General features: G+C 40.3%; 1 protein-coding gene across 10 annotated transcripts in view; it reads left to right on the top strand.

Moving 5' to 3' along the window:
* Positions 1–27,781, top strand: part of ANK3 (ankyrin 3) — a 284,245-nt gene that overhangs the window by 140,751 nt on the left and 115,713 nt on the right. For all 10 annotated transcript variants that reach the window (XM_042458759.1, XM_042458766.1, XM_042458765.1 and 7 more), the window contains 8 exons: positions 2,771–2,869; positions 5,243–5,341; positions 7,942–8,040; positions 10,056–10,253; positions 13,206–13,304; positions 14,207–14,305; positions 19,318–19,515; positions 25,628–25,726. In XM_042458759.1, coding sequence (XP_042314693.1) covers positions 2,771–2,869; positions 5,243–5,341; positions 7,942–8,040; positions 10,056–10,253; positions 13,206–13,304; positions 14,207–14,305; positions 19,318–19,515; positions 25,628–25,726 — 990 coding nt within the window. The remainder of the gene's footprint in view (positions 1–2,770; positions 2,870–5,242; positions 5,342–7,941; positions 8,041–10,055; positions 10,254–13,205; positions 13,305–14,206; positions 14,306–19,317; positions 19,516–25,627; positions 25,727–27,781) is intronic.

Raw genomic sequence — 27,781 nt, 5'->3', positions numbered from 1 at the left:
CTTTACTAACTTTTTTCTTTTGAACAATCTCCCCCCTCCCATTCATATACTCTCATATCCTACTGTATTTTAGTTAGATTCAGGCCTATTCAGAAAGACATACTTTCCTCATTTTTCAGGTCTTCATCAGAAAGACATACTTTTCTTATTTTTTGATCCTATGTTTGGGTCCATGTGTACTTGTGAAGGGAATTGCCCACTCCTTTTGTAATAGATTCAACAGCATTAAAATAGCTTAAATTTATAATAGTTAATTCTTTAATCCTTACACCAACAAATAGCTACTCTATAATCACTCCTTCAGAATGAAGTGTAATCCATGTTTCTACTTTGCTGGGTGTTCATATGTTCATGGCAGAAATTAAAATGCATTGGGTTGGATCCAGAGTTCCATGAAGACTGGAAAATAGCCCTCTTCAACTCAGTTGCACTTTCAGATTCCCTCCTCTCCTACCACCCCAAATTTGCTGTAGCATTCCCCAGAGCAATATGGAAGACTTGTGAGGAACTTCAAGAGAATAGGGGAAGTGGTGAAGATCCCCTCCTATCCCTCCCTCTTGTTAAACCTTCCTTACCAAGAACAGAAGACCACTTTCTGTAAATGGAAGAACACACTTAGCTGCAATCCATTTGCTGCATTCAAACATAATAGATTTATCACTGGGATGAGGAATTTGTGGCCTGTGAAGCATCCTAGCCCCCTTTGTGCTTGAACAGAAGGCAGAGACCTGCACTTTCACTAGATATCCCACACTGGGCAGGATCATGTATTTCCCACACAAACAGGAAGAATAGAACACTCTGAAAGAATAGCTGTCTGAATCCATGTTTACAATGTGCATCCCTGCCCAGGTAGACAGGTGGTATCCCCTCCCTGCCACAGCAAACAGTACAGAGTGTGAACACATCTATGCAAGCAGGTGGCCCATCTGTTCTTCTGTTCCTCTGACAGGGCTTTCATGAGGAAGACAGCAGCTTTAGCTTCCTTTTTAACTAGCCATGGTTTCTCATTTCATTGAAACCCAGACAAACCTTTAGCACTGCTGAATGGAAGATAATGACAAACTGGTCACTTGAAAACAGAGGCTTTTGCACTGAAGCTTAAGATAGATAACTGCACTGAATTAAATACATTTTAGCAATTTTAAAAACAGTAAAACAATAAAAGCAGCAGAATAAACGAGTGCAAAACATGCAGTCAACCATTAGAAACAATTTAATTAGACTGCACCTACCAATTTACCAATTCAGTGAGAAGATCATCTTTCACCTTTCCAAACCATTTCTGAAAAGGAAAGCCATTAAAAAGGGAGCAAAAGAAGCCTCCGAGTGGGACAGTTTTTGAGCCTGAATGCAACCAGTGTAAAAGGCCTCTCCTTCCTTCCAAAAGCATATAGTTCTGAGATGTTGGAACTCTCACAGGAGGATCTATACTGAAGCTCTGAGTAGGTAGACAATGTCATACTGAAGGTCTTCTGCTCCAAAACTGTAAAGGACCACCACCAGCACTTTAATTTGGACTCAGAAGAAAGCTGAAATCCAGAGTAGTTCTTTCAGTGAGGGAGCCATATGCAATCCTCAAGTGGCACTGCATTCTCTGGTATCACTTGCTAGACTAGTTGTAGTTTCAATACCATGTATAAAGATACCATTGCAGTGTTTGTACAACTTGCCACTTTCTAGTGCAAAAGTCATAGTAAAAGTCTTTCTTTAGCAGACCATCCAAGAAATTCTGAGAGAAATCAAAAGGTAAATTTAGTAACATCTATCAGATGATTTTCCACACATCCCTGAGCTTTGATAATCAACCATGAAATAACGAGACAAGACATGTATGTATGGGAAAATAAAGGGCCATTTATTTGACCTATTCAAATACTAATAAACTTGACTTTTGGGGAAACTACAGTAAGAACTCCAACAAATGCATCTGAGTAAGTAGATTGAAGTCTACAAAAACTCATGCTGCCATTTTCTTTCAGTTAGCCTCAAAGATGCTACAGGATCTCTCTGATTCTATAGATTAACATGACTATATATTTTAATTCTACAAGAAAGGGGAACATCCTGGTGCAGGTCCAGCTAGGGACTTACAACCCTCCACTTAAAAGCTCTCCATTTACAGAAATGAGAAACATTTTCAACTCTGTTTACTGATGCACTTTTCCCTATCATTATCCTAAATAATTAAAAGAAGAAAGAAGGTTGATGCACAACTGAGAAAGAATTAACAATGAACAGATCTGTCTGTTTTCACTCTGCTGGAACAGGCAGTGGCTTCTGACTGTATGTTATGAAAACAATATGATATTTTAAACTCCTGTTGAGAAGGTAGCAATTGTTGATCAGATTGGAGGCCCAATTCTGTCAGCTATTTTAAAAATAAGCCAGTGATGTCCCTTTGATACATATAGAAGTTTTCATCAACATCTAAGCAATGCTGTAAGCAAGAGAGTATGGATCTTTGATGTTCAGGAAGGCTTGTTTTCTTCATGCTTTTGCTTCACCGAAAACGAAATGGTAGCTTATCTTTGTACCACATTGTATAGGGCAGAGAAAGTATGAGTGTGTGTATTTCCAGAGCATATTCATCATTAGTGTTTCAACCAGCAAAGTAAACTTTTTTGAAATGAAGTGACAGTTGGCTGCCGCAGGATATCAAAAAGAGATGTTGCAAATTTCATGAAGATACTGTAATTTAGACAACTTTTATCAATGACAACTTTTTTCCACCCTGAGATCTTTTGAAAGTCCTTTCTCACTTTTGCAGAATGGTTTTACACCTCTCCATATTGCCTGCAAAAAGAATAGAATTAAAGTGATGGAACTTTTGCTGAAACATGGAGCATCTATCCAAGCTGTCACAGAGGTAATGCGTCTTTAATTGCACATGCTGTCATGTTGCCAGTAAACAAATAACATTTACCCATTGTGAATAGGAGCTGAGAACAGCAGGAAGGATGCTAAATTTAAGATGGGTGCCCTTTTTATTACTTCCTTTAACTTTTCTGTATGAGACATCAAATAAATTCTGCCTACAGGGATTCCTCTATATATTTAGTTTCCTGGTGAAATCCCCCCAATTCTATCTGCCTTTTACTTTACAAAGCATTCTGGTTATTAGGTGCTCTTTGCCATGTGGATTTTTCCTACAAACCTGTGCAGAGAACTGATAGTGTACCTTTCATTTTAGCACACTGTTCCTCCCTGGAGTAGTGCATTGTTGAAGAAGTGGTGGGCAAGCTACAGTTTATTTTAAAAACATTTATAGCCAAGAAGATGTTCAAGACAGCTCACAAATAACAGAATAACACAATAAAATTTGATTATTATATAATCACAATGAAAAGGGGGGGCAGGAGGCATCAAGCATCAGTTGTGTCAGACATTCATCTATTTTAGGCAAAAATGATCAAATAGTTCAGATAACAGTTCATTTTTATGGGGGAAGTCCATGGCTTTGTCGAATACATTTTTGAAATGACTGCCATAGTATGCTATCTTTGCATCTGGGTCGAATGGAGGGTTTACTAATGTTGCTTGCTTTAAGGCAGCAGTGGAGTCTGTCACCTTATTATTGGAGTCCAATTTCCATCAGCTACAACTAGCATGGCCAGGGGTCAGGATTACTGAGAGCCATTGTTCAGCACCTTCCCGAAGACCATAGGTTCCCCACTTCTGCTTTCAGGGATGTCTAACAGCCACAGCTGCAAGTTCTTTGTCTGAAATTCCAATTACAAAAGGTTCTGAATTTTTGAAAATCTTGGATCCAGAATCCTAGAATTTATACTCAGTATGATTCTGCTGTAACTATGCCTAAGATAGGCCTTATGTGTTCCATAGAAAGAAGATACTGTCAGGATCTTCAGGGATGAGGCCAGATAGACAGAATTGGCAGAATGTGTTTCAATTGTACTGCAAACCAGGGTTACAGGGAAAAAAATTAGTGACAGTCTTGATGTTACTAATACCTTTTACAACCAAAGTAGAAAAAGTTTACATTTTCATTTATGAGGCTTCCTTAAACTGCTGTAATTGTTCAGTATTTTGATTTGAAGTTAAAACCAGATGAATAGCATAGAAGAAAACTTGGGGATATGGCAAGATTTGTCAAATGATTGATTGTAAATTTCTATCGTACTTGCTGGGTTGTCAGTGAAGCCTTCAAATTGAAATGGCACACATCACCAGAGATGTATCACAAATTTATGGTTTGCTGCTAGGTGAATGGACCCTGTACTTCCATGCTCCCACTTTCCTTTGCATGCTCTGATTCCTTCCTCCTTCTAACTTATTGGTTAGCCATAGCACACAAAGCATACAAAGTGGATAAATGGTGGTTTGCTTCTGTAATGAAAGTAAGGAAGAGAACTGGAGTATATGAGGGCAGGAGGAAAAACATGGACATATAGCTCATTCATGGAATGCCAAACCATGTCCTGTGTTCGGTCTGATCCTATGTTAGAAGACTCATCTTGAAAGATGTGACCTTTCTGTTATCATGTAGGCTGCAGTCCCCAAATTCCACACTATATAACTCCTGTCCTTTATTAAGGGATTTCAGGGCAGGATATAGATAAAGCAATAACAATTTGAAACAAATTCAAATTAAACTAATACAATAGCTTAACCAGGATAAAAAAAAATTCTAAGCACAAATTTTAAAAATAATTTAAATGTTACTGCAGTTAAAGTATATGATTTAGTAAAACACCATATTTTAATTGAAGTTGAAAAGAAAACAATGTTGGTGTAATTTGGACCTCTAAGGAAAGGGCATTCTGCATTTGGAGTTCAGCAACCAAGAAGACCCTCTCCCCTGTCCTCCCACACTGTGTTGCCCCTATTGCAGGGAAACAGAGGAGGGCCCTTTCTGCAGACCTCCATCCTTATGCTGCTATGTCTGCGGATTAGTTTAGTGGAGGGAGGGAAAAGAGAAAACATTGACAAAGACTAGTGACAACTCCTTGGTAAAATGTAGAATACGTCCTCCCTAACAGTATTTCAGGTTGGTTTAATAATCAGTTCAATAGTAACTCTTGTTCTGAGCAGGTTTGTTTCTATAGCCATTTAATATGGAGCTCATTAGAAAACCTACAACACTGCCCACCTTCACTCCCATGATTTATACAGCTCAGCTTTACCATGTCTCATTCTATGCTGTATCATAATGAATCGTGCTATCTTACGGTAATTTTTCTTCTCTCTCTTCTACACCACCTTACCCCCCCCCCCACCTCAGTCGGGTTTGACTCCAATTCATGTTGCTGCCTTTATGGGACATGTAAATATTGTTTCACAATTGATGCATCATGGAGCATCACCCAACACAACCAATGTGGTGAGTTTATCTCCACTGTGCCTTTCTCTTTGCCTGGATGCTTTTCTAGATAGACATCATGACAAGAGTTTGGAATCTGTTGGGGTTACTTTGTGGTCTGAGTAACAGGTGGATCCTCGCCCTTGAGTTGCGAGGTGTGGCATCTCCCCTTCTTGTACTGTCAGTCACATAATTCACTCATTGTTTCTTCTTGCCAACCCACATAGCCAACAGGGACTTACACAGGGTCACTCATCTTCAAAGCTGTATTTATGTTCTGTGAATAGGGACCAGCACAGGATAGTTCCTGCTCATCTGGTTCTGTTCTATAGTTGTTCTATTCGAGAGCTTGAAAAGCTGCAGTCTAGACAAGTTAAGACATGTATGCCCAGCGTTTATATATGCATATCCTGTGTGACATTAATTTAATGTGTTCACTCTTGTTGCTGTTGCTTCTGGGTTTATGCAAAGAGTTACCATCACTCAGAGAGGAAATGTCTGGAATGAACTCCTTATAGTGGTATTTTCTGCAGGAAATCATCATGTTTCTGTGCATTTTATTACATAGGCTGTCAAACTCCCGGGGGTGGGGGTGGGGGTAGGAATAAGTTATATAATATATAATTGATCCACACCATGTGGTAGGTAGTGCATTGATACTGCTGCTTGTATGGAACAAAGTAATTTTTATGCATGGTGTATAACATTTGGATCAGTTGCAGTTAATGCAGAAATGTGCACCGTGGGGGAAGATGTCAAAGAGCCAAGCAGTTTCCTTCAGTGTTGGTTTTATTACAACTGGTCAGGAGAGCATCTTGTCAAAACAAAAAAGCTGGCACTGGAATGCAAATACAAATGAATTGACATGTAATTTTATGAAAGAAAGGGAGAATAGGGAGAGGCAATACAGGTAATGGTCAGGTTACTTAATTATGAGAACTCCGCAGTCTCTGTTCTTTTGGTCTTTGTGTTTGTGGGGCTGAATTAACATGCTAAAACATGAGGATTTTCACCTCACTTTACTTTGGGTCAATTGTCACTGTGAGGTAGCTACTTGGAAGGAACTTAGAAGCACCATACCACTGCTATAAAGAGTGCTGCAGCAGCATTCTGATATATTCAAGGCTTCAGCAATAAGGAATATTGCTTACTGTATTCTGTTCTCAAACATAGCCTTAAAAAGTTTTTTTTGTATGAATACAAATGTATTATATCAAATGCTATATCAAATGTGTGAAGCAGCCCTTTAAAGAGGATGAGTTGCTGACCAGATTTATTCAGCTTCTGCTTTATTGCCAGTGGTTGGTGAATGTAAATCCTTTCACAAACACAAGCACTCAAATTTGTGTTAGGGAGGAGAGTTTGGAGTCTCCTTGGAGAACTTTTCTCCCACTGCCATCTCCACCCAAATTCTTACCTAAACGTGCCTCATCTTCTTTCACACTGGAAAAATTTAGAACTCATTTAATGTCACTCAATTTATCTAATTTCAGACAAGTATTGGCCTGACTTGGCCTAAATCCAGTTTTTAGTTCCAGCTTAAATAGGCCCATTATATTACTAGAATTTACCAATCGGTAAGTGGTCATTTACTAAATTCCCATTTATTCATTGGCTCTGTTTTATTTGGGACTAGCAATTGAACTTTGTTTCTTAGGGCACATAACTCCTCCCTCCGCTCTGTTGATGTTGCTAACAGATTGCAGCAGATGATCAGGACATATTGCCTGTGTCCAGCACAGTTATGCTAGAGTGCCTCTCTGCTCCCAAAGGCACTGTGTGAAATGTGTTAAAAATGAAGCTGTTTTAGATGCAGTTGAAAATAACCGAGCTTCAGAAAACACATCCACTCCACATCCACTAGCAGTTTTTATTGTAGTTTACTGCTGACTGTTCTTTGTCAAGCTGGATGCCTTTGTCAATCTGCTCTATACATTACAGGGACATTCAGCGCACCATTGTGCTATGCATAATGTTTGCTTTTAAAGATGCATGTATTGCAAAGCATCTAGAAAGCTGTTTCCCATTTTCAAATCAAAGTTCATGGTGTTTTTACTGTTTTCCTGGTGATGTAGCAGGTGAAGCTCTGCATTTTTAAAGCAAACTTATATATCATTATTGATTTATTTTGATCTGCCCAGCAGAGAGCTTGCCCGCTGACAGCAGATGTCAGGGTTATTAGAGTACAATAGCTGAGAATCAAATTGAAGTAAAATGTGCATATCTGAATATATAAAGCTTGACATAATTACAAATGCCTGACCAACTCTGAATGGTCATTTAACACAATGTTGTGTTGGTACTCTGAACAGAGCACCATGTTTTTAAATAGATAATTTTCCTTGACAAACAAGAAAACACTCATGTACTGTGATAGTTAGAAAAATCAATACTGAAATAAATTACTTTCTGAGGACCAGAGTTAGAGGGCAAATATTGACTGGGTTCAGTGTTATGTTCCCAGAAAGCTTTTTAAAAAATATTCATGCTGCAGTGGTTTCTGACTAAAATGAAAGCTTTTTGTTCTTGTTGCTGAAATATTTTCTGTTTGTTTTTTTTAACTTTTTGAGGAGAGGTGTTTCAGAGTACCTTAATATATCAACAACATTTTACTTTCCTAGAGGGGAGAGACAGCACTTCATATGGCTGCCAGAGCTGGCCAGTCAGAAGTTGTTCGATACTTAGTCCAGAATGGAGCTCAGGTAGAAGCTAAAGCCAAGGTAAGCTTCTTATTTCTCCATATGACAGATGATGAAAATAGCATGCTCCTGATATTTCAGAGATAGAGAGAGTGCTACTGTTCAATCAAAGAGTAAGTGCAGGAGGATGTGCCTTCTAGACCAACCATTTGAATCAGTATTCATGGACTATTGCCTGATCTTCTGGGGTAGAATCAGTATTCAAGAACTATTGCCTGATCTTATGGAGATTTTAATGGGCCACATGGCCCTGTTCTATTTGGGCTGTAACCTGATGTAACAAGGTCTAAATAGGGTACACCTCGAGAAGGAGTGGACTGGGGGCTGGAAACAAATATCAAGCAGAACTTCAGAAAGTTGCATTTTGGACTGCAACTCTCAGAATCCCTTAGCTGGCATGGCCAGTGACTATACTGGCTGAGAGATTGTTAGAGTTGTTGGCCAAAAAGTAACCTGTATCTAAAAGGTAGTCCCAGAATATATTTTGTTATCAGGTATCAAATAATAGTAGCAACAAAGTCAGTTTCTTCAGCATCATCTTGGAAGAGTAGGTGTTGCTCTGAAAGTCATAATAGCCCAAATAGTTAAACTAGTCTCATCCATGAACCCTGTATAAGCAGGAATTTTAAAAGGCATGTTTCCCTTTCACTGTGTAGTGTTCATGTCCGTCTTTTGTCTTTGCATGTATAGGGATGTGAATGGCATTGGAGGAGAGATTGTGAGCTAAGGGTGAAGGAATTGAACCCTTGGTTCCAAAACAGAATCAGCAAGTTTGCCTTCAGGTTAGAGGCCCTCTCAGCAAAGTGATGGGCTTCCTTCTTGAGCCTACTCAGTTTACATGGCCATGGCAGTAGCCCTTTGGCTTGGATTCTTATTTTAATTTCTCACAGTTTCCCAGATGGGGACATTTAATGAGGACATTTAAATGGCAGCTCCAAACCATCTTGCCTAGGCAAACATCAGGGTAGTGGTGGACAATGCTCAGGTACTGGCACCCTGGCAGCTACTTGTTACATGCTGGCATCACACCTACGAATTCATCTTTTCAGGATGGCTTCAGGCAAAGCCTGGGAGTAATGAGTAATTAATAAGGTTACCTGTAAGAAATTGTGGGATGGGTTGGTAATAGGAATGTATTTGGAATGGGAATGAGGGGAAGCAAAACTGCTATTTTAATGTAATGAATAATGATTTCTAGTTATTATTAGGAAAGATTATAGTACAAAAATATTATAATGGCAACAAGCTCTTTTTGAAAAAAATCTACTTCAACTAACAATGGGACTGAATTGTTTTTAAAAGCTAACATTCCAAGCTCTGCCCTCTGGATTACTCTCTGTGAGCCTTGAGCAGGAATTTGGGAGGTAGGCTTCCTAGAACGATCTGCTGATATAGAGGCCCAGATATAGATGTCCTCAGCCTTGGAATCAGTGCCGAAAGACTAGATGGATAGTTCATAAATAATGAGCTGCCTTTGTTGCTCGACTGAGGCAGAAAAGTAGAATGCACTTGCACTGGTAGTAATAATATATGTTGCATCTTATCTGTTATACTTGAGGCACCAAATCCTATCTGATCTTGGAAGCTAAGTAGGGTCAGCTCTGGTTGATTCTTAAATGAGAGACTGTCGATAAATACCAGATTCCTTAGGCTATATTTCAGAGGAAGGAACTGGCAAATCCATCCCTGAGTATTCCTTGCCAAAGAAAACCCTATGAAATTCATGGATCACCATAGGCTGAGAGACAACTTGAAAGAACACACACAGACACACACATCTTCTGTTAACCTAATGTACTCATATACATATATAATATACCACAGCACCGAATCATGTTTTGTAGAGGATAAGATTAAGTGAAAACTTGAGACAGGGTAATGTTTGAAACAGTAGAGAAGCAGTATATACATTGCTTTCTGCATAGTACTCCTGTACTATCTAGGCTCTCCCGACACACATGCCAGTTGGTCATAACAACCACCCTTTTAATAGTAATAATTAGCCATATTTGGTCCCTTTTCCCTTTCTCACTTAGGATGACCAAACACCACTGCATATTTCTGCACGACTGGGCAAAGCTGATATAGTTCAGCAGCTGTTACAGCAAGGAGCTTCTCCAAACGCCGCCACGACATCAGGATATACACCTTTACACCTTTCAGCACGTGAAGGACATGAAGATGTAGCATCAGTCCTTTTGGACCATGGAGCATCTTTATGTATCACTACTAAGGTGAGAGAACTTTAGGTGCAGCAGGTAGGCCGCGTGGAAAACCTTCTGAAAATAATTCTGGTATGGCCAGAAACGGTCCATCCCGGTAAATATAAATGGTTCCAAATGGAGTACTGAACTGTAGGATAACATTCTCTTGTGACAAACAATTGCTAAATAATGTCAATGCACCCATAATACATCATTGTCAAATAGATAAATGTTCAAATGATCAAATGTCTGTATTGGGATGAGGATAGTCCTCCAGATGTTGTTGAACAGCAAGTCCCAGCATTAATAAGCTGGCTAGTATACTGCTAAGAGTCAAGCTTCAACATCTGGAGGGCTGTATGATCCCCATCCCAATCTGTATCATAGCAATAGCAGCTACATTTCTGCTTATCAATGTACTTAAGCATTCCCTAAGTGGCTTATGAAGTGTAAGCTAATTGCCCTCAACAAGCTGGGTACTCATTTTAGCAACTTATGGAAGGATACCAGGCTGAGTCGACCCTGGAGCCTTGCCTGGGGTCAAACTCACAACCTTACAGCTGTGAATGGCTGTAATACTGGCATTTAACCACTGTGCCACCAGGGCTCCCTTTGTGTATGTGTAGTTCTGTGGCAGTTCCAAAGTTTCTACAGGCATTCTACATTGCAAAGTGGCACAATTCTGGACCGTACCATTTATTTTATATATTTTATTTACTGGTATTTATCCCACCTTTCTCCCAAAACTGAATTCAATGTGGCTTTTAAAATGCTGCCAGGGGATGATGAATATATATCCTATGTATAAATCCTCCACATTAAAAAAAAAATTCCTTCATATAATACACCAGCACATCAAGAGGGATATGCTACTCCCCCACCCCTTTTCCCTGATTTGTTAACTTGCTACATTAAGAGGTGTGCTGTAGGAACCAGAAATAGTACAAGCCGGAATTCTTCAGATACATAGATGTTTTCATAAGGAGGAGCAACCATGGCCTCTTGTAACAGAGATATGGGTGGATTCTAAGGATAATACTATAAGATTCTGAGCCGGCAAGCCTAGCCACAGTGTGCTGCTATGAAAAAAGAAAGATATTCTAGAACAGTGGTTCCCAAACTTTGGTCCTCCAGATGTTTTGGACATCATCTCCCAGGATTCCTGACTGTTGGCTAAACTGACAAGGGCTTCTGTGAGCTGAAGTGCCAATACCTGGAGGACCCATGTTTGAAAATCACTGCCCAAGGGCATTAATTTTGTATTGCCTCAGGAGCTTGAGTGGGTTGAGAGGCAATAAATAAATGCCGTGAGTGAGTGAGTGAGTGAGTGAGTGAGTGAGTGAGTGAATGAATGAGGCATTGTGAAATGTCAGACAACTCTCAGACTAAGGTATAACTACCCTGGCCTGAGATCAGACACTGGAAAGATTACTGCTAATGTGTTAACCTTAATTTTAAAATTAAAATTAAATTAAAATTAAAAATTAAAAATTTTATTAATGCTAAAAGCTGAAGGGATTTTTTTTAATTGTTTAATTCACTAATACATTCATTAAATTGTTAAAGTAATAAAATTCATTTAATATTACAAAAAAAAGAACAGTAAAAAATTCAAATAACATTGAGAAATAATACTGAAAAATAATGCTTTTGATATCTAACAATTAAAACAGGTATAATTCTGCTGCTGAGGGGGGAAGGCCATGCATTATCCACAGCACTGATATTTGCCTCAGATGCTGCTGCCGAATAACCACAGGAGACCGTGCTGGAGGAAAGGCCACAACTTTATTAAGCAAACCATTGGTAGGGTTGGCACAAAGCATGAGGTCAGGATCTGCGAAATCAAACAACCCCACGTTTGTCTGATTAACCACAACCTGGCACCCACCAGGTATTGGGATGACCTAGGGGCTAAGGCACACCGTATGACCGCATCTCTGCCATGCGTTCACATATTCGCTAAGCCCCTAGTCACCGGGAGGCGCTCTCGCGTTATGGCCCCCGCAATGGCCATACGCCTGCCCTATTCGCCCCCGGGTCCCGACTGACTCCCAAATCAGAGCTCCGTAGCCCTGGTACCACACCGTGCAGATCCTGGCCTATGCTGCCGCCCCAAAGTTGTGACAAAAAACCCAAACCCAAGCGGTGGGTGGGTGGGAGAAGGCTTAGCTCCTCCTCCCTTCCTGCTTGGCTCCTAACCATCCGGAGCCAAGCGCCGACTGAGGGCCGGGGCTGGCAGCATGGCCTATATAGGCCTAAGCCCCGCCCTCAGTACCACCTGACCAGGAGACTCCTCCTCCAGGCCCGCAGAACCAATCATCTGCCCTGGAGGACCGGAACTCCCGGTCACCGAACCCAGCTCCCAGAGCGTCGCGGGGTGGAAGGGCCTCCCCTTCACCCCGCACACCAATAGGGAGCTGGGGCAAGCCCCAGAGCACTCTGGGGCTTGTAGCCGTTCGCTGCGTCTAGCGGCAAAGCGGTCAGCCCGCCGAATCGGGCAACCGCTTTTTAATTTCTCAACAGCTCTAAGATATTTCATTTGTTGAAAACTCTGGCTTCACCTGTTTTGCCAAATGTAGTTTTAAACACTCAAGAATTTCTTCAAGATGAAAAGGTTTATTTTAGCATGAGTTTTCATGTTTTGCAAACCACTGTCAAGCATTTGAGGAATGGATTATAATCCATAAATGCTAAATACCATCATGCTGAAATAAATCACTTACTTTTAAACATGGTTACCTCTTTGAAATAAAGATATTTTTGTTATGTTATGCTATTTTGATATGCAATGGGTTAGGATTAGGAACTCCCTTTTTGTAAAAGCTGTCAATTTCAAGGAACAGAATTCTGTGCCCACTGTCATGCTCTGCATTTATTTACACAGCCGTGCCATAGCTTTTATAACATTGATTGTGGCTGAGATCCTTTTAAAAATATTGATGTTAAAGAGAAGAACTAATGAAAATTACTCTCTTGCAGAAAGGGTTTACTCCTCTACACGTGGCAGCCAAGTATGGCAAAATTGAAGTAGCCAACCTCCTGCTTCAGAAGAATGCATCTCCAGATGCTGCTGGAAAGGTAAAATGGACAAAAGCCACTTCTTGCTCCTACAGAATTTGTCAAGCCTGGAGCATTCCATTATGAGTCCAATGACAAATACCAGCAGTAGCAGCAGATATCTCTTGTATATTTATATGCTTTTTCACACAAATCTTCAGGCTTTTATTAAGTCAGTCCTGGATTTCCCCTAAACAACTGTGGTGGGATCTTGAAGTATTGTGCACCTTCAGAATCCACCCATTTTATTATACCACCTGTTGTGACTTAGCATGACCCATTTGTTCTCAGACACTACACTGTAGGGGATTTACTAGGACACAGAAAATAAATTACATGAAATTAGCTTTTTACTGAATCAGACTTAAACTAACATTCTATACAACCTTTCCTGAACTGTACATCTCTAGAACATTTTTGTGGTAAATAGAACTGGTGGGACAGAGTTAATTCCATGATTGATTGATTAATTGTCTGCTTTACAGTTATTTCTTGCACACTGAAACCATCAAGAAGGCTACTACTTCTATCCAGTGTGATAGATCTGTTCTAAATGTACAGGGAGGTTTTGATGTAGGAAAGCATGTAAATATAGAAGTCTCACCCCATCAGCATCCTAATGTTATTAAAATCCAGGAGGGGCAATAAGTTATTTGAGTCTTAAGAAAAACATGAAAAATACTTTATTTGTTTGGACAGTTTGGGATGATGATAGTGATTATTACTGCACCTTATGTGGGAGAATATTTGCCTGCAAGTTAAAAAGAGTTTTGTGTTGTACGGTGTTGTTGTTGTTGTTTTACCATTTCAAATCCTTAGTTAATATCACAGTAATCTCACTAAATCTAGTTTAACCTACTTTTCCAATCTTTTATGTAAAGTGGTTTTCTAACAATGCCTGTTTGTTTTGCATGTGTTTTTAGAGTGGTTTAACTCCACTGCATGTTGCGGCACATTATGATAATCAGAAAGTGGCACTTCTGCTCTTGGACCAGGGAGCCTCACCTCACGCCTCTGCAAAGGTATCAGTGCTCGCTCTGCAAGAATAAAAGGCCAGCCAGTTTACCTTCATACAACCATTCCACAGCCCCCATTCCTTCTTTTTGACACATCCTCTGTTATCCTATTCATTCTGTTGAGGAACATTTTACACACACCTAGAGAATGTTGGAAAAGCTCTTAGGGAAAAGATGTGATGTGGCAGTGGCTTTGATAAAAACATTATTCTACAAAGATCATGGTCCTAACAAGGTAAAACCAGAAACCTTGTAAGGTGAACAAATTGGATATCTCCATAATGCATTTTGTTACCTCTATGTTTAAAATTTGTAATTTTCCATGTAGCCCAATAAAGTCAGCTCACAGTACAGGTGAAACTCCAAAAAACATATTAAACGTTTCCCTGGGCAAGTCACACCCTCTCAGCTTCAGAGCAAGGTAATAGCAAATCACTCTGAGTAAATCTTGCCAAGAAACCTCAGTGATAAGTTTGTCTCAGGGTCACCATAAGTTGAAAACTACTTAAAGACATACAACAATGTCTAGATAAACCAAAAAGTAGTAGCAGATGACAGTAGTATGAAATGAGACTGCCACATTCAGATGAAGGCAAGAACTTGATGAAATTAGTATGTTTGAGAACACTCCTAGAGATTAGGAGTAATCACTCATCTTGGGGAGAACATTGCACTGACCTGTGTAATACATCAGGGGGGATTCTAGGGGACGCCTTTACATTTTTATAGCAGCTCAGATAAATATACCTTTTTGTATCTCCATTGATTAAAAGAAAATCTCATATTAACATGGTTAGAGTTCCCAGGCACAAGAGGCCAAGATAATATTAGTCCATTCTGTTGCTATTATATAATGTTAGTGATATATAGGAATGACATGGAAAGAGGATAAGTGAATGCCACAAAGAACTTAAATCTGAGGCCTCATTTCTCACCTCTTCTGCTGATGGGTACTAGCTTTATATTTGAGGGTGAAATGTCACCTCAACAGGGTGCATTTCTGTGTACTTTTTCTTTCTAATCCATTTACAAGGAACATGGAAGTTAAGCAGGAAAAAGTCCAGGTAAGATCCTTGCATGATTGTTTGATCCAGCATCTATGTGGCATCATAAGTGTTTGTGAATTGCCTAGATGTCGAACAATTAAAATACTCTCAGTACATTGCTTTTCAGGGTACACCAGGCAACATTCAATAAAGAGTTTATGTTCATGGAAGATCAACAGTTTTTAAAAGCCAGTGTGGTGTAATGGTTTGAGCGTTGGACACTGGAAGACCAGGGTTCAAATCCTGGCTTGATCATGGAAATCCACTAGGTGACTTTGGGCAAGTCACACTTTCTCAACCTCCGAGAATGGCAATGGCAAACCCCCTCTGAAGAAACTTGCCAAAAAAAAACTATGATAGGTTCACCTTAGGGTCACCATATGTTGGATATGACTTGAAGGCACACAGCAAGAAACATTGCATTTCAGAGTACACCAGGCAATATGCCATAAAGAGTTTCAGTACATGGAGGATCCATAGTTTTTAAAAGATAAGATTCCAGAAAGTAATTATTGGACCCAGAAGAGAAACCAGTGTGAACACTTCTTGCCTCCAGCTTCATGTTTATCTTTTTATATTATGAGTGCAGTTCTATGTGTGCTTGTGTGGAAGAGTCCAATGGTCCTTGTGCCTCTAAGATTTCACTGAAAGTACAGGTGACACAATTTTAATTTTAAAAAATACAACACGGTATTTTACAAAAATGACTACACTGTTGTTGTAAGTAAGAATTTCTGTGGCAGTTTATTACCACAAGACTGGAAAGAGACTTAAGGACTGATCACTTATTCATCTGATGGAAAAGATGAGGACCAGTTTCCATATTTTACGATTGTGGCCCTAGTGCTATGCTAAGATCCCTCCAACCTCACTGCCCCCTCCCCATTCTGATTGGTATCTGAATGAAATGCAGGGTTAAAAAATGTTGTTATTGTTGTTACACCTAAAATATGTTCAGATACCATGATAACAAGCATGGTTAATATTCTTCATTCCAATAGCAGAGCTCTCCAATTTCAGATATATATTTTAAGACTTTGTCAAAAGGACTTTAAAAAATGAACAAAGAATTCCCTTTGGATTGCCTTCCAGTGGATTATTAAATGCATAGTTGTCAGATCCTTTTGCATGAACAGAGAAGAAAGATCATGGCGGGAAATCATAGAATAAGCTGTAGGTCACTTGCTATGTATTGGGAAGAAAAGGCAAATCAGATTCATATGAAGAGCTTGAAGCATAAGCAGGATCTCGTTTTGTGGGCAATACGCCTTCACTCTGCCTCTGGAGATAAACTGGGCAGACTTCCAAAGCTTTAGCATTGCAGTGCAATGATATGAAATAATGCAACAACTTAAGTACACTCTTTATGTAGGGGACAGGGCACTGACCTATTTTAATTTTGAAAGAAATGAAGCTGTTGCAAAGCATCCTTCCTTTTCCTAGGGGCAGGGGCTACTCTTATGCCTGGAGCCAGTGGTTGTCCGTAACAAACCAACAAGCAAAAAAGATGAAATTACAGGCTTGAAAGAGAACCAGAAATTATAGATTGGGTCACTTGATTCACTCTTCTCTAACCAAATGGGTTAGCAGCTGCCACTTTGGCTATTTGGTGCCTGCCAGGAGGCTTTCTAAAACAAGGCATGTTTCAGTATGCAAGACGCAGAAGTGAACCAAACTGAGCATCAGTACCAGAATTAATGAGAGCCTTCCCCACTGCCTTGGGCTGTATATTGTGCAGTCAGCTAAAAGATTATATGGTGATGGCAGATGATTTCCTACTCTCATTAGACATTTGGTCTGATAAATAAAGGTACTATTTCTCAGACTCAAATGATCTCCTTCAGCAGGCTTTTTTCTTTCTTTATTGTTCTCTCTCACTCTCTTCCTTTCTGCTTGAACCATTAGAACAGTATTCCATCTCAGTAAGCCATCAAGCTAATAGCTGCACACCAGTCTCTTCATGTACCTGAGAGCTATAAACACATACCAAGCTTATGCTGTAATAAGCTTATGCCCTAATAAATTTGTCGGCTTTTAAGATGCTACAGTGTTCTTTATTGTTTTCAAAATGCACATCTGTTCACCGCCGGCTATCTTCTCTTCCCATCTATTCCTTGTTATTCATTTAAATGTATTCCTTCCAAATGCCCTCACTTATTCTTTTTGTCACTGTAACCAGTTTCTAAAACTAGAAGGGTGAGACAGGATGTAACTTATTTCAAACAAAATTTAATCAATGGGGAATCCAGGAGTCAAGCCTCATGAGAGAATTAGGGCTCTCTGAGAAATCAACATTCACAGGTCTTCCCCCCCCCCCCTTCACAAACATTATACCTTCCCTTCTAGGTCCGTGTCAATTAAATTAACCTTTTCCAAGGCTTCAGACTTTGCAAAGATAACAAGAGGTTCTCATTTCTCAGGTTTTGGTGGCTCTCCAGTAGGCTGGCAATATCAATAGACAGAGTAAGGCAGCCACCAGCTGGCACATGGGGAAGGATAGGAAGTGACAGAAGGAAGATGTAAGGGCTGGTATATGTATCACACAGCCAGCCCTCATTCTCCTCACCTACCTTTGGCCCTCGAGTACAGTGGAAGCAGTATTGGAGTAAAAGTCAGCTACCATTCTGATTGGTTTCTGTACGTGGAATGGCAAGGGAGATAATATTTTGTCTTTCTGTTCAGGCAGCATGACATCTTAGGCCAGCCTCGCTATCCAGGATATGGCCTATACAACACAAGACCCTACCCTTCATCTCAGTACATCTGTTCAACTATTGTACAGGAGAATGAAGTGTGAGATTCCAGCATGTTGCTGAGAGATAATCTTGGAGGATCTCTGACCCTTTATTCAAGATTTCTGCTTGAACTTTTGTTAACATCACCATGTGTCAGTAACCTCCTAACATATATCTAGTCCTGTATCCTGAGAGCCACATTGCTGATACTATTATAGTTTTTGCTGCCTCAATATTTTCAATAGATCAGATTTCTACCTTCACATTCTTCACTAGGGAAGATGGGTATAAAGAGGGGGGGGGGGACTAGGAGAACAGGAAAATCCCTGTTCTATCCTAATGGATTTTTGTCCTTGAGTTTTCCTTCCTAAACTTTCTTGAGCTGTGTAGAATTTTAACAAAAACAACAATCTATTTTAAATGACAAGCAAACAAAAATACACCTAAGTATTTTGTGGAATTCAGTGAAGTGAAGTATTCCCATATCTAAGCGATAAAAATAATTTTTAACTTTTATTGATATATTTTTACAAGAGTATTCAAATGAAATATATAAAAAAAGAATAATGCTTTTTCTATGACAGAGGTTCTCAGCCTGTGGGTCGCGACTCCTTTCGGGGTCAAACAACCCTTTCACAGGGGTCGCCTAACACCATCAGAAAACACATATTTCCGATTCTTAGGAACCAAGACAAAAATAATTTTATGGTTGGGGGGTCGCCACAACATGAGGAACTGTATTAAAGGGTTGCAACATTAGGAAGGTTGAGAACCACTGCCCTATGACTGTGTTTGTGAGTAAAGGAACCCTTGAAAATATGGATAATGAAAATAAGGATATGAAGATATGAAGAATATTTACAAGCTTACTTTTCTTTGGTAAGAAAGGATATCTCCACACACTGAAATATCCCATTGGGGGGAAATGTTAAAACACCATAAGTTTCTTAGTCCCCGAGCAAAAGCAAAAACACTTAACGCTAATTTAAAAGCATGTATTTTGCACAATTTTTAAATTTTTTTACAAAAAAGATCCCCAGTGGTGAAAAGTATTTTTTTTAAAAAAACATGCAAAATTGTTGTCATTTCATGAAGTACATTTATATATATATTGTACTTTCCTGATGGACACGCATATGAAATTGAGATTTGTAAATCAGTCAGGCTATTTGAAAGAAAGTCAGTATTCCTAAGCAGTCTTGTATAAGCTGATAACCAAACATCTTTTGGTTGACAGAATGGCTACACGCCACTGCACATAGCTGCCAAGAAGAACCAGATGGATATTGCAACTACATTGTTGGAGTATGGTGCTGATGCGAATGCTGTGACCAGACAAGGCATTGCTCCAGTGCATCTTGCCTCACAGGAGGGCCATGTGGACATGGTATCTTTACTTCTCACAAGGAATGCCAATGTGAATTTGAGCAACAAGGTAAGTGTGCTTTCTTCTGTTTGCTTAATGGCCTATGTTCACCTCTCTGAAATGGAGTAAAACCTTTGTGTAAGTGAGGTGACAAAACAAGGCCTGCTCCACTATGATGTACTGACTGCTTCTGTACTTTAAACACAATGCCTTCTCATAGTGAGGCTTTCTGTTTCCAAATCGTGCAGAAAGAACTGAAGATCAATGTGTCAGTCCCATTGCCAGTCCTGTGTTTATGGGGAAGATTTGCAAATGGACTGTAATGGCATTCAGATGAAAATGATTGCAGAGTTCTCTGTGGTTGGGAATCCTAAGAAGACGGTTCTACATTCATGTGAAGCTTTGCAACCATGTTCATCCTAAAGTAGTTACTGATCCTTTGGTCTTCTCTATCTACACATAACAGCCAGTGTGGTGTAGTGGTTCGAGCACAGGACTAGGACTAGGTTCAAATCCTGGTTCCAACCATGAAAACCAATTGGGTAGACTTAGGCAAGTCACACTCTCTCAGCTTCAGAGTAGGACAGTGGCAGCCCCCCTGAACAAACATTGCTAAGAAAACCCTATTATAGGTTTGCCTTAGGGACATCATAAATCAGAAGTGACTTGAAGGTACACAACAACAATCTACACAGAAAAGTCTTAAGTGGAGGAGATAAGGCTACAATATGTGTCTCTGACTGATAGCTTTTCGTCACAACAATTGTCTCTGCATAACAAGTAACCTCTATAAAACATGACTGCCCGGGGTTAGCTGGGAACTTGTTACCTGGCCAGCAGTACAATTGTAGTACAGTTAGCCAGACTGAGGTGGTTAGTGTTTCAAACTAGTTACACTGCTTCCTGGTTCCTAAGGAAAAAAGAACACCTATGTAGGCTGGAGGTGGTAGTGTCAGGATTAAGCAGGTCATAGGTTTTCAGACATCCTACTATAGATGATTTGTAGAATTTGGTAAGCAGGCAGTAAAGCAGGGCACATAGGGTAAGTCTTTCAGAAACTTCTTTTTCCTTCATATTTGGTTTTAATTGCACATAAACTACTCTGGGAACCTTATTATGTATTTATGTTTTAATGTGGTAGAAGGACAAGTTACAATTCTTGACATACATTAGGTCCAGCATCAAAACTGGAGACAGCATAGTACAGGACAGAGAATAAGGCAAGATTTTATAGTCAGAGGGCAACTGAGCTGGAATGTTGTCCAACATTCGGACTGCAGCTGGTATTGCGGAAGGCAGGAAGCAGGCTGTACTGCACAAACAGATACATGTAAGAGGCTTCATTCTGACTCCCTTCCCAGTAATAAAATGCAAGATTGAAGGGATAGGGGGAAATGCTGCATCAGTCACTACAGGAATAGGAACCTGTACTCCCACTGTGCTCTAATGGGCACTTCTGCTTTCACTTCAATATTAACAGCATGGAAGCAGCAGCACTAAAGCTGAGTGTTGGACTATGACTCTGGAGACCAGGATTTGAATCCCTGCTTGGCCATGGAAAACCACTGGGTGACCTTGGTCAAGTCACACACACTCAGCCTCAGAAAACCCTGTGACGGGTTTACCTTAGTGTCACCATAAGTCAGAATCAACTTGAAGGCACAAAGCAACAATAACAAGCAGTAACACTAGCTGCTCTGGAGCCATTGATGAGGGGAGGAAACTTAAATCTCTATTTCCCATTAGATAGTCAGCTACTTTGGAGCTATTGGCTGGGGGAGGAAGATCAGCACCAGGGATACATGAGGAAGTACAGAAATGGAGGCAGCAAATTGTGAACCCCTAGTGTAAAGTCTACAGAAAGTTGAAGTAGAAAGGTGAGGACAGATTTGAGATGGGCATCTTCCCTAGCCCCAGAGGGTGGCAAAATATTGAACCTCATTGCACTACGGGCTCCAGGCAGGGACGAGAACGAAATGGAAGGAGCCAGGAATGAGTGTGGAATGAGTAAGGGATGCATTTTACTGCACGCAAGGTCCCTCACTCGTTCCGTTCCATTTCCCATCTGTTCCCCATCCGTTCCACATTACCAATGATACAAATCTTTTTTTAAAAAAATTGAGAAGATACTTGGTATCAATTATCCAAGGTTAACTGGGGTTTTAGGCAGCCCCTCCCATAAACTTAATTGGGTGCATTTGGGTTGCATGTGAACAACAGAGATTCAACCCGGATTCATACTGGATTATGTTCACCATCTGAACAACCCCTTTGTCTGTCAAAAGAGTTTTCCAGCTTCTCAAGGTTTATTATGTTTCAAGACTCCTCCTCTGTTACATAAGGGCGAGGTCTGTCTCCTTCTGGACCATGGCAGAGGTCCCATAAGAATTTGTGCTGATTGTTTGCTCCTGCATCCATGTTTTCTGATAATGGTTGGTCAGAAAAAGGAAAGAAGGTGATAGAGTGCATAGCTCAGTCCTCTGAAGAAAAGGAGGGACATCAGAGTGAATTTCTGTGATTCATAATTCATTGGGCAAGTTGTTTGATTTGTGCAAGAAGTGAATTGTCATCAAGCCAGTTCCTTATCACCTGGCCTCAGTTCAGGCACCTGCTTTGATTTCCCAGTGGTCTGTGAGCAGCATGCAGGAGTGGGAACTCCCTTGCAGTATTTTCTTTTTAACATCCCATTTGTACACCTGATGACTGGACTTAGGATCATGGAATCTTGGGCGTGGTACAGACCATGCAAAAGCACCATGCTGGTGCCAATATTAGAGTTAGGGACCATGTGGCAACCACACGGTCCCTAACCCTAATACGTGCCGGCAGTGCAGTAATGGTAGTGTCCCATGTACATGAGTGCCACCATTATGATGTAACGGATGCATAGCATCCACATGTAATGCCATGCCACTTATGTCTCGTGACATAACTATGGCGGCGCAAAAAGAACCCGTTTTTTTTTTTTCTGGGTTCTTTTTACTCCGGAGTGATGGCACGCAATTTGGGGGCTGCGCCGTCCCTCTGGAGTAAAAATATGCGCCGGCAGGCCGAGTTGGAAGAGATCACAAGGGCCATCCAGTCTACCACCACCCTGCCAGGCAGGAACTCTCAATCAAAGCATTCCCAACAGATGGCCATCCAGCATCTGTTTAAAGACCCCCAACAAAGGAGACTCCACCGCACTCCGAGGGAGTGTGTTCCACTGTTGAACAGCTCAATTAGTGCTCAATTCTTTCCTGAGGACATCTTCAACCCAGCCCAAGTACTGAACACAGGACTCCTCTTAGGAAAGCTCCCCAGTTCATCAGGCACTGAATGGTTCTGAAAATCTATTTGTGTCAAAATATGTATGCTGCATTAATCATCCCTCCTGCCCCTGAGAAAGCCTATCGCTGTTTCTGTATCCCATGGGCTAAATCACAGCATTATTTTGAAAATAGAGGAGATCAGAAGTGTAGCATTATTTGTACACTTAGATACACATATATACAATCACTACTTCTGTAAAGCTAGTTAGTTCATTTTTGCCACATCTTATCATGTCCAAGACCAAACTGATACGAGTGAACAAAGTAAAAGGCAATGGGAGATAATGTCCTGGCTGGGATTATTTTTATGTGTTGGGAGGATATATTTTAAAAAGGAAATTACTGCTTTGGCCACAGCTACCAATTCAAGTACATTCTCTCTGCACTGTAGGAGCAGGTAAACAGTAATTAAGGCAAGCAGTATGTGAAATGGCATTGTAAAAAAAAAACCCTCCACCCAGTCCTAAACTGATTCCTCATTCCCAGGGCAAGCACTCCTATTAACAAGAATGAAACAGTTCCCTAAGGTAGCATATTCTTGGGTGGCAGCAACAAGATGGTGGCGGAGAGTACTCCATGTTACATTGCTAACGCTGCACCCCCTAAACTGACCTGCTGTGTTCAGGTATGGTAGAGAAGTGCTTTTCCATGGCCAGTGCAGAAGAAATGTTCAGCTGCCAATGTAGTCGGCTTCTGTACATGAAAATTAAGTGTAGTGCCATCCTATTCTTGATCGTATGCAGTAAAATATCTTGTTTGTTTCAAATGGCTGGAATAATGGGAAATGAGATTAGAATCTAGAAAATTTCCATCTGTTTCCCCAGCCACAAATTCTCATAGGATTTCACAGGCTTTGTGCTAGTAATAATTAATCCCTTAATTATGAGATCCCAGAAGGAGTTGGTCTGCTTCTGTTGGAAGCAGGGTATTGAGGCAGATGGATCTTTGGTTGAATATGGAAAAGCAATGCAATTACCTTTAACTGTGAAAATACTTGGGGATGACATTAGTACAGAAACAAACTGAGTTCATGTTAGTCTCCATCTTCCCTCTTATTGTGTTTCATGCACGCACCGACCTTAATATTTTCTGTGTTCCATTGTTGTTCCAGCTAGTCAGCATTATTGGTCAGATTATTCCCATGCTGGCTGACTCCCTTTTAAAGGCTTCTGAATAATTATAGATATACATAATTTTACCCTTTTTCTGTGTGCTACATATATTGAAAAGTTAGACCAGAGAAAGCTAGTTAAAAGAGGAGAGGAATGTTTGGATGTTGTGACAGCAGTTTTGAAATGTTTGTACACATGCATGTGTATATATTTCTGTAAATGTGTGCCTTAAGATGTGCAAATTTCAAATCAAAATAGAAAAGCCCTGCTTTTAACCATTCTAAAATGGATATTTTCCAAGTGTGCATTTCTAACCAGGCTGAATTGGCAGCAAGCCTGGACCAGCAAACTGTGTAAAGTGGGAGTCACCTGAACTCTGTTCAGTTTAATGAGAACTATTTGGATCTGTGGGAAAAAAGCTTCATTAACAAATTGACTTAAGTGCTTAAGTCTGCCTCTTAAATCATCTGTCACTTACTGCAATGTCACCTATCCTGTTAGCAAAACTGTTTTTTAAAAAAAGCTTAGGGTGAAAAAAAGGGGGGAGGAAAAAAAAACAATCATTAGAGCAAAATAGCAACAAGCATTGCAAATTTGTTCAGAGGCAGATTTGCATGATAATGTTTGTAAAACACTTTGAAGTAATCAAAACTTATAGAGGAATGTGTGGCTTTTGGACTGTATCTCCTATGATCCCTAAGCAGAATAGGTAATGGTGGGAGCTGATGGGAATTACAGTCCAGTAATGTATAGCCTACAGTGCATAGATGATAGGTGCTGGTATTACTCTGGAATGAATGCTGATGTAGCATCCATTCACCCCAAAAAAACCTCTACCAAACTGTTGTTGTTGTTGTTGTTGTTGTTGTTGTTGTTATTATTAACCTTTATTTATAAAGCGCTGTAAATTTACACAGCGCTGTATATACAATCTTTTTAATTGGACGGTTCCCTGCCCTCAGGCATACAGTCTAAAAAGACATGACACAAAGGGAGTGGTGGTGGGGAAGGGGCCTCTCTAGTAGGATAAAACATATAAAATACATAGCAATATAGGAAATGATTCAATAAAACAGGCAACAAAAGAACATCAAATAGCAAGTGACAATTATGCAATGCCTGGGTACGCTGCCCTGAACAGGATGGTCTTCAACTCCGTTTTGAAGCTGGTTAAAGAAGTGATGGCTCTTGTTCGTAGGGGAAGAAGGTTCCAGGAGTGAGGGGCAGCGAGTGAAAAGGGGTGAATCCGAGATGGGGCAGAGGAAATCATGGGCTGGGACAGCAGATCTTGACTACCAGAACTGAGGGCCCTAGTGGGAAGGTGAGGGGAAATAAGGTCTGATAAGTAAGGAGGGGCCAGCCCATGGAGGGCTTTAAATGTTGACAGCAGGAGCTTATACTGAATGCGGAAAGGGAGGGGGAGCCAGTGAAGGGATGCCAACTGATTACCAGAAATCTTGAATTATTAAGGCTGGTCAAGAAAGGTGACATAGTGCACTGTAACATCACACAAAAATAATATTCCTTTTAAGAAACATGGCAGCTGGGATTGCCACCACACCATCTGCTTGTTGATTAGTGTTACATGTCATTGGACATGCTTAAGGAGTGTTGACAAAGCACAGGACCATATTCTACTGGTCCCTCATTAAGTTCAGGAAGGCAGCACAACCTTTGCTGTGCATTATAATGTGCACCCAGCACACTGGAATTCAACTTTTTTTTGCAAGGAATTAATTTTCTGCCTCTGTTTTACAGAGTGGGCTGACTCCGCTCCACCTGGCTGCCCAAGAAGACCGCGTCAAGGTGGCTGAGGTCCTTGTCAACCAAGGTGCTGTCGTGGATGCGCACACCAAGGTACGTGTTCTTGGGCTGTCATTTTAAAGTCTCCCTAGGCCTAGAAGAGAAAGCAATTAATTTGAACAAAGGTTTCAGTAGCTTGGTCTTTTTGCCTTATGGCTTTCCCAGATCTATATACATAGCATATCCAAAGCTGTGGTGCGAAGGCCACTAGAAACAGCATTTCCAGTGAACAGCTAAAAACAGGTAGGAAGGACATTCCGTTCATCTCATGCTGGTGTTGTTAAACTGACTGCAGCAGATATGCAGAGAGATAAAGAGAGAAAGAATTAATCTTGGCTGCTCCCTTGCTGTTCCCATCTCCTCTAAGCATGGGAGGTCACTTTCTAAAGTCGAAGGCCTCCCTGTAGAAGTGTGCCCATCCTAATGTAGGGCCCTCCATGCATAGGGGGCAAAGGAAACAGACCATCGTTCTCACCCTCTTTGTACATTTACTATGTTCAGTGTGAGATTGTCTGAATAGGGCTTATGTATAAAGCCAGCATGGTAAGGTGGTTTGACTATGACTCTGAAGACCAGGGTTTAATTCCCACCTTGGCCACAGAAACCCACAGAATGAACTTGGGTGAGACACATCCTCAGCCCCAGAAAACCCTGTGGTTGGTTCACTTTAGAGTCATAAGTTGGAAATGACTTCAAGGCACACAACAACAACAAAGATAAAAAATATGATGTTTCTTTTGCAGAAAATGCTGTTGTTAGAGACTTGTTCTGCCCAAAATTCACATCAGGGTTTTTTATTTGTGTATTTTTGTTTGTTTGTTTTTTGCCATGAAACAGCATTTTCAACATAGAAAATGCTGTTTGCTGCACCAAAAAAGCCATGTGCAAATTTTAAAGAGGATAAATCCTGAACTACGAACAGACTCATCAGTCCAGGATTCTTTTTGCAAGGGCTTCCTAACACTAACAAAACATATTTTTGATCGTTCTTCAAATATTTTCGAATATTCTTTCATTCTTTCTATTGTGGCTGCCCAAAATATTGGTGTCAACTGAGGATTTCATTTTCCCAAGCAAACCTGGAATGGGTTGCTGATACATGACACCAGGTGAGACACAGATTTCCGACTTCACTGCTGATCTGTTGCTATATATATATAACAAGGAAACAGCCATGGATCACTGGCCAAATTGGCCACTGGAGCGTAGCAGTATGTGTGTGGTCTCGCAGGCCTGCTGCTTAGAGAAGGACCAGGGATCTGTTCCTGACATTTTAGCCTGGCTTGCCTGATGCTATAATTAAAGTTCTGTCAGCCTCTTGACTATGGCAGTGAGGAAAAAGCAAGCTACAGTAATAATTACCTTCCCTTGTCCTCTTATCAAAGGTTAGGCAGCAGATTATTGACTCATAAAGCTCAGTGACACTGCTATTAGCCCAAAGAAGCAAAACCCATAGATGGGAAAAGACGGAAGAGAGAGAAAGAGACAGACTGAGAGAAAGCAAAACAGGGAGAGGGAGAACAAGAGAGTGATCATAAATAGCATAACTATTCCTGTTACCTTCACATTTGACCATAAATAAGCTGGCATGTTCCATTTTGGGGGACTGGTGTTCTCTCAACTTGTTCCTCCCCTATTCTAGAGCTGAAACTTTCATTGGTTTAACAGTGTAGAAGACATTGTTGCTCTGAAGAGATAGACAGTATGAACTACAGGAAAATTAAAACTTCTTTGGGTTTTTAAATTTAATTAATTTATTTTTTGCGGGGGACATATTGAGCAGATAATGGGATATATGTTTTTGTTTAATCCATTTAGGGTTCTCTTTAATTACTTAAAGTGTTGTGGGGAAATCATGGATTATGAAACAAGCTGTGTATTATAATTGTAATTTTTTTAAAAAAATTAAAACTGTGCCCAAGAATGCTTTAGTTCTAATTTTTTGTTTTAATTATCTGAAATCAGAAGTGCTCAAAGCTTAATTGGGAGCTTAAGGAAGACCCTGTGTGCTCATTTAACTTTTCATATTTGGGCGTCTGTGTCTGAAAACTACAGCTAAATCTGCTTAAGGATCAGGTTTGAAGGACAAGAGAGACAACATTTCAAGCT

This window comes from Sceloporus undulatus, chromosome 3 (genome assembly GCF_019175285.1).
Source record: "Sceloporus undulatus isolate JIND9_A2432 ecotype Alabama chromosome 3, SceUnd_v1.1, whole genome shotgun sequence".
Classification (NCBI taxonomy): domain Eukaryota; kingdom Metazoa; phylum Chordata; class Lepidosauria; order Squamata; family Phrynosomatidae; genus Sceloporus; species Sceloporus undulatus.
This window is presented reverse-complemented; position numbering and strand designations above follow the sequence as displayed.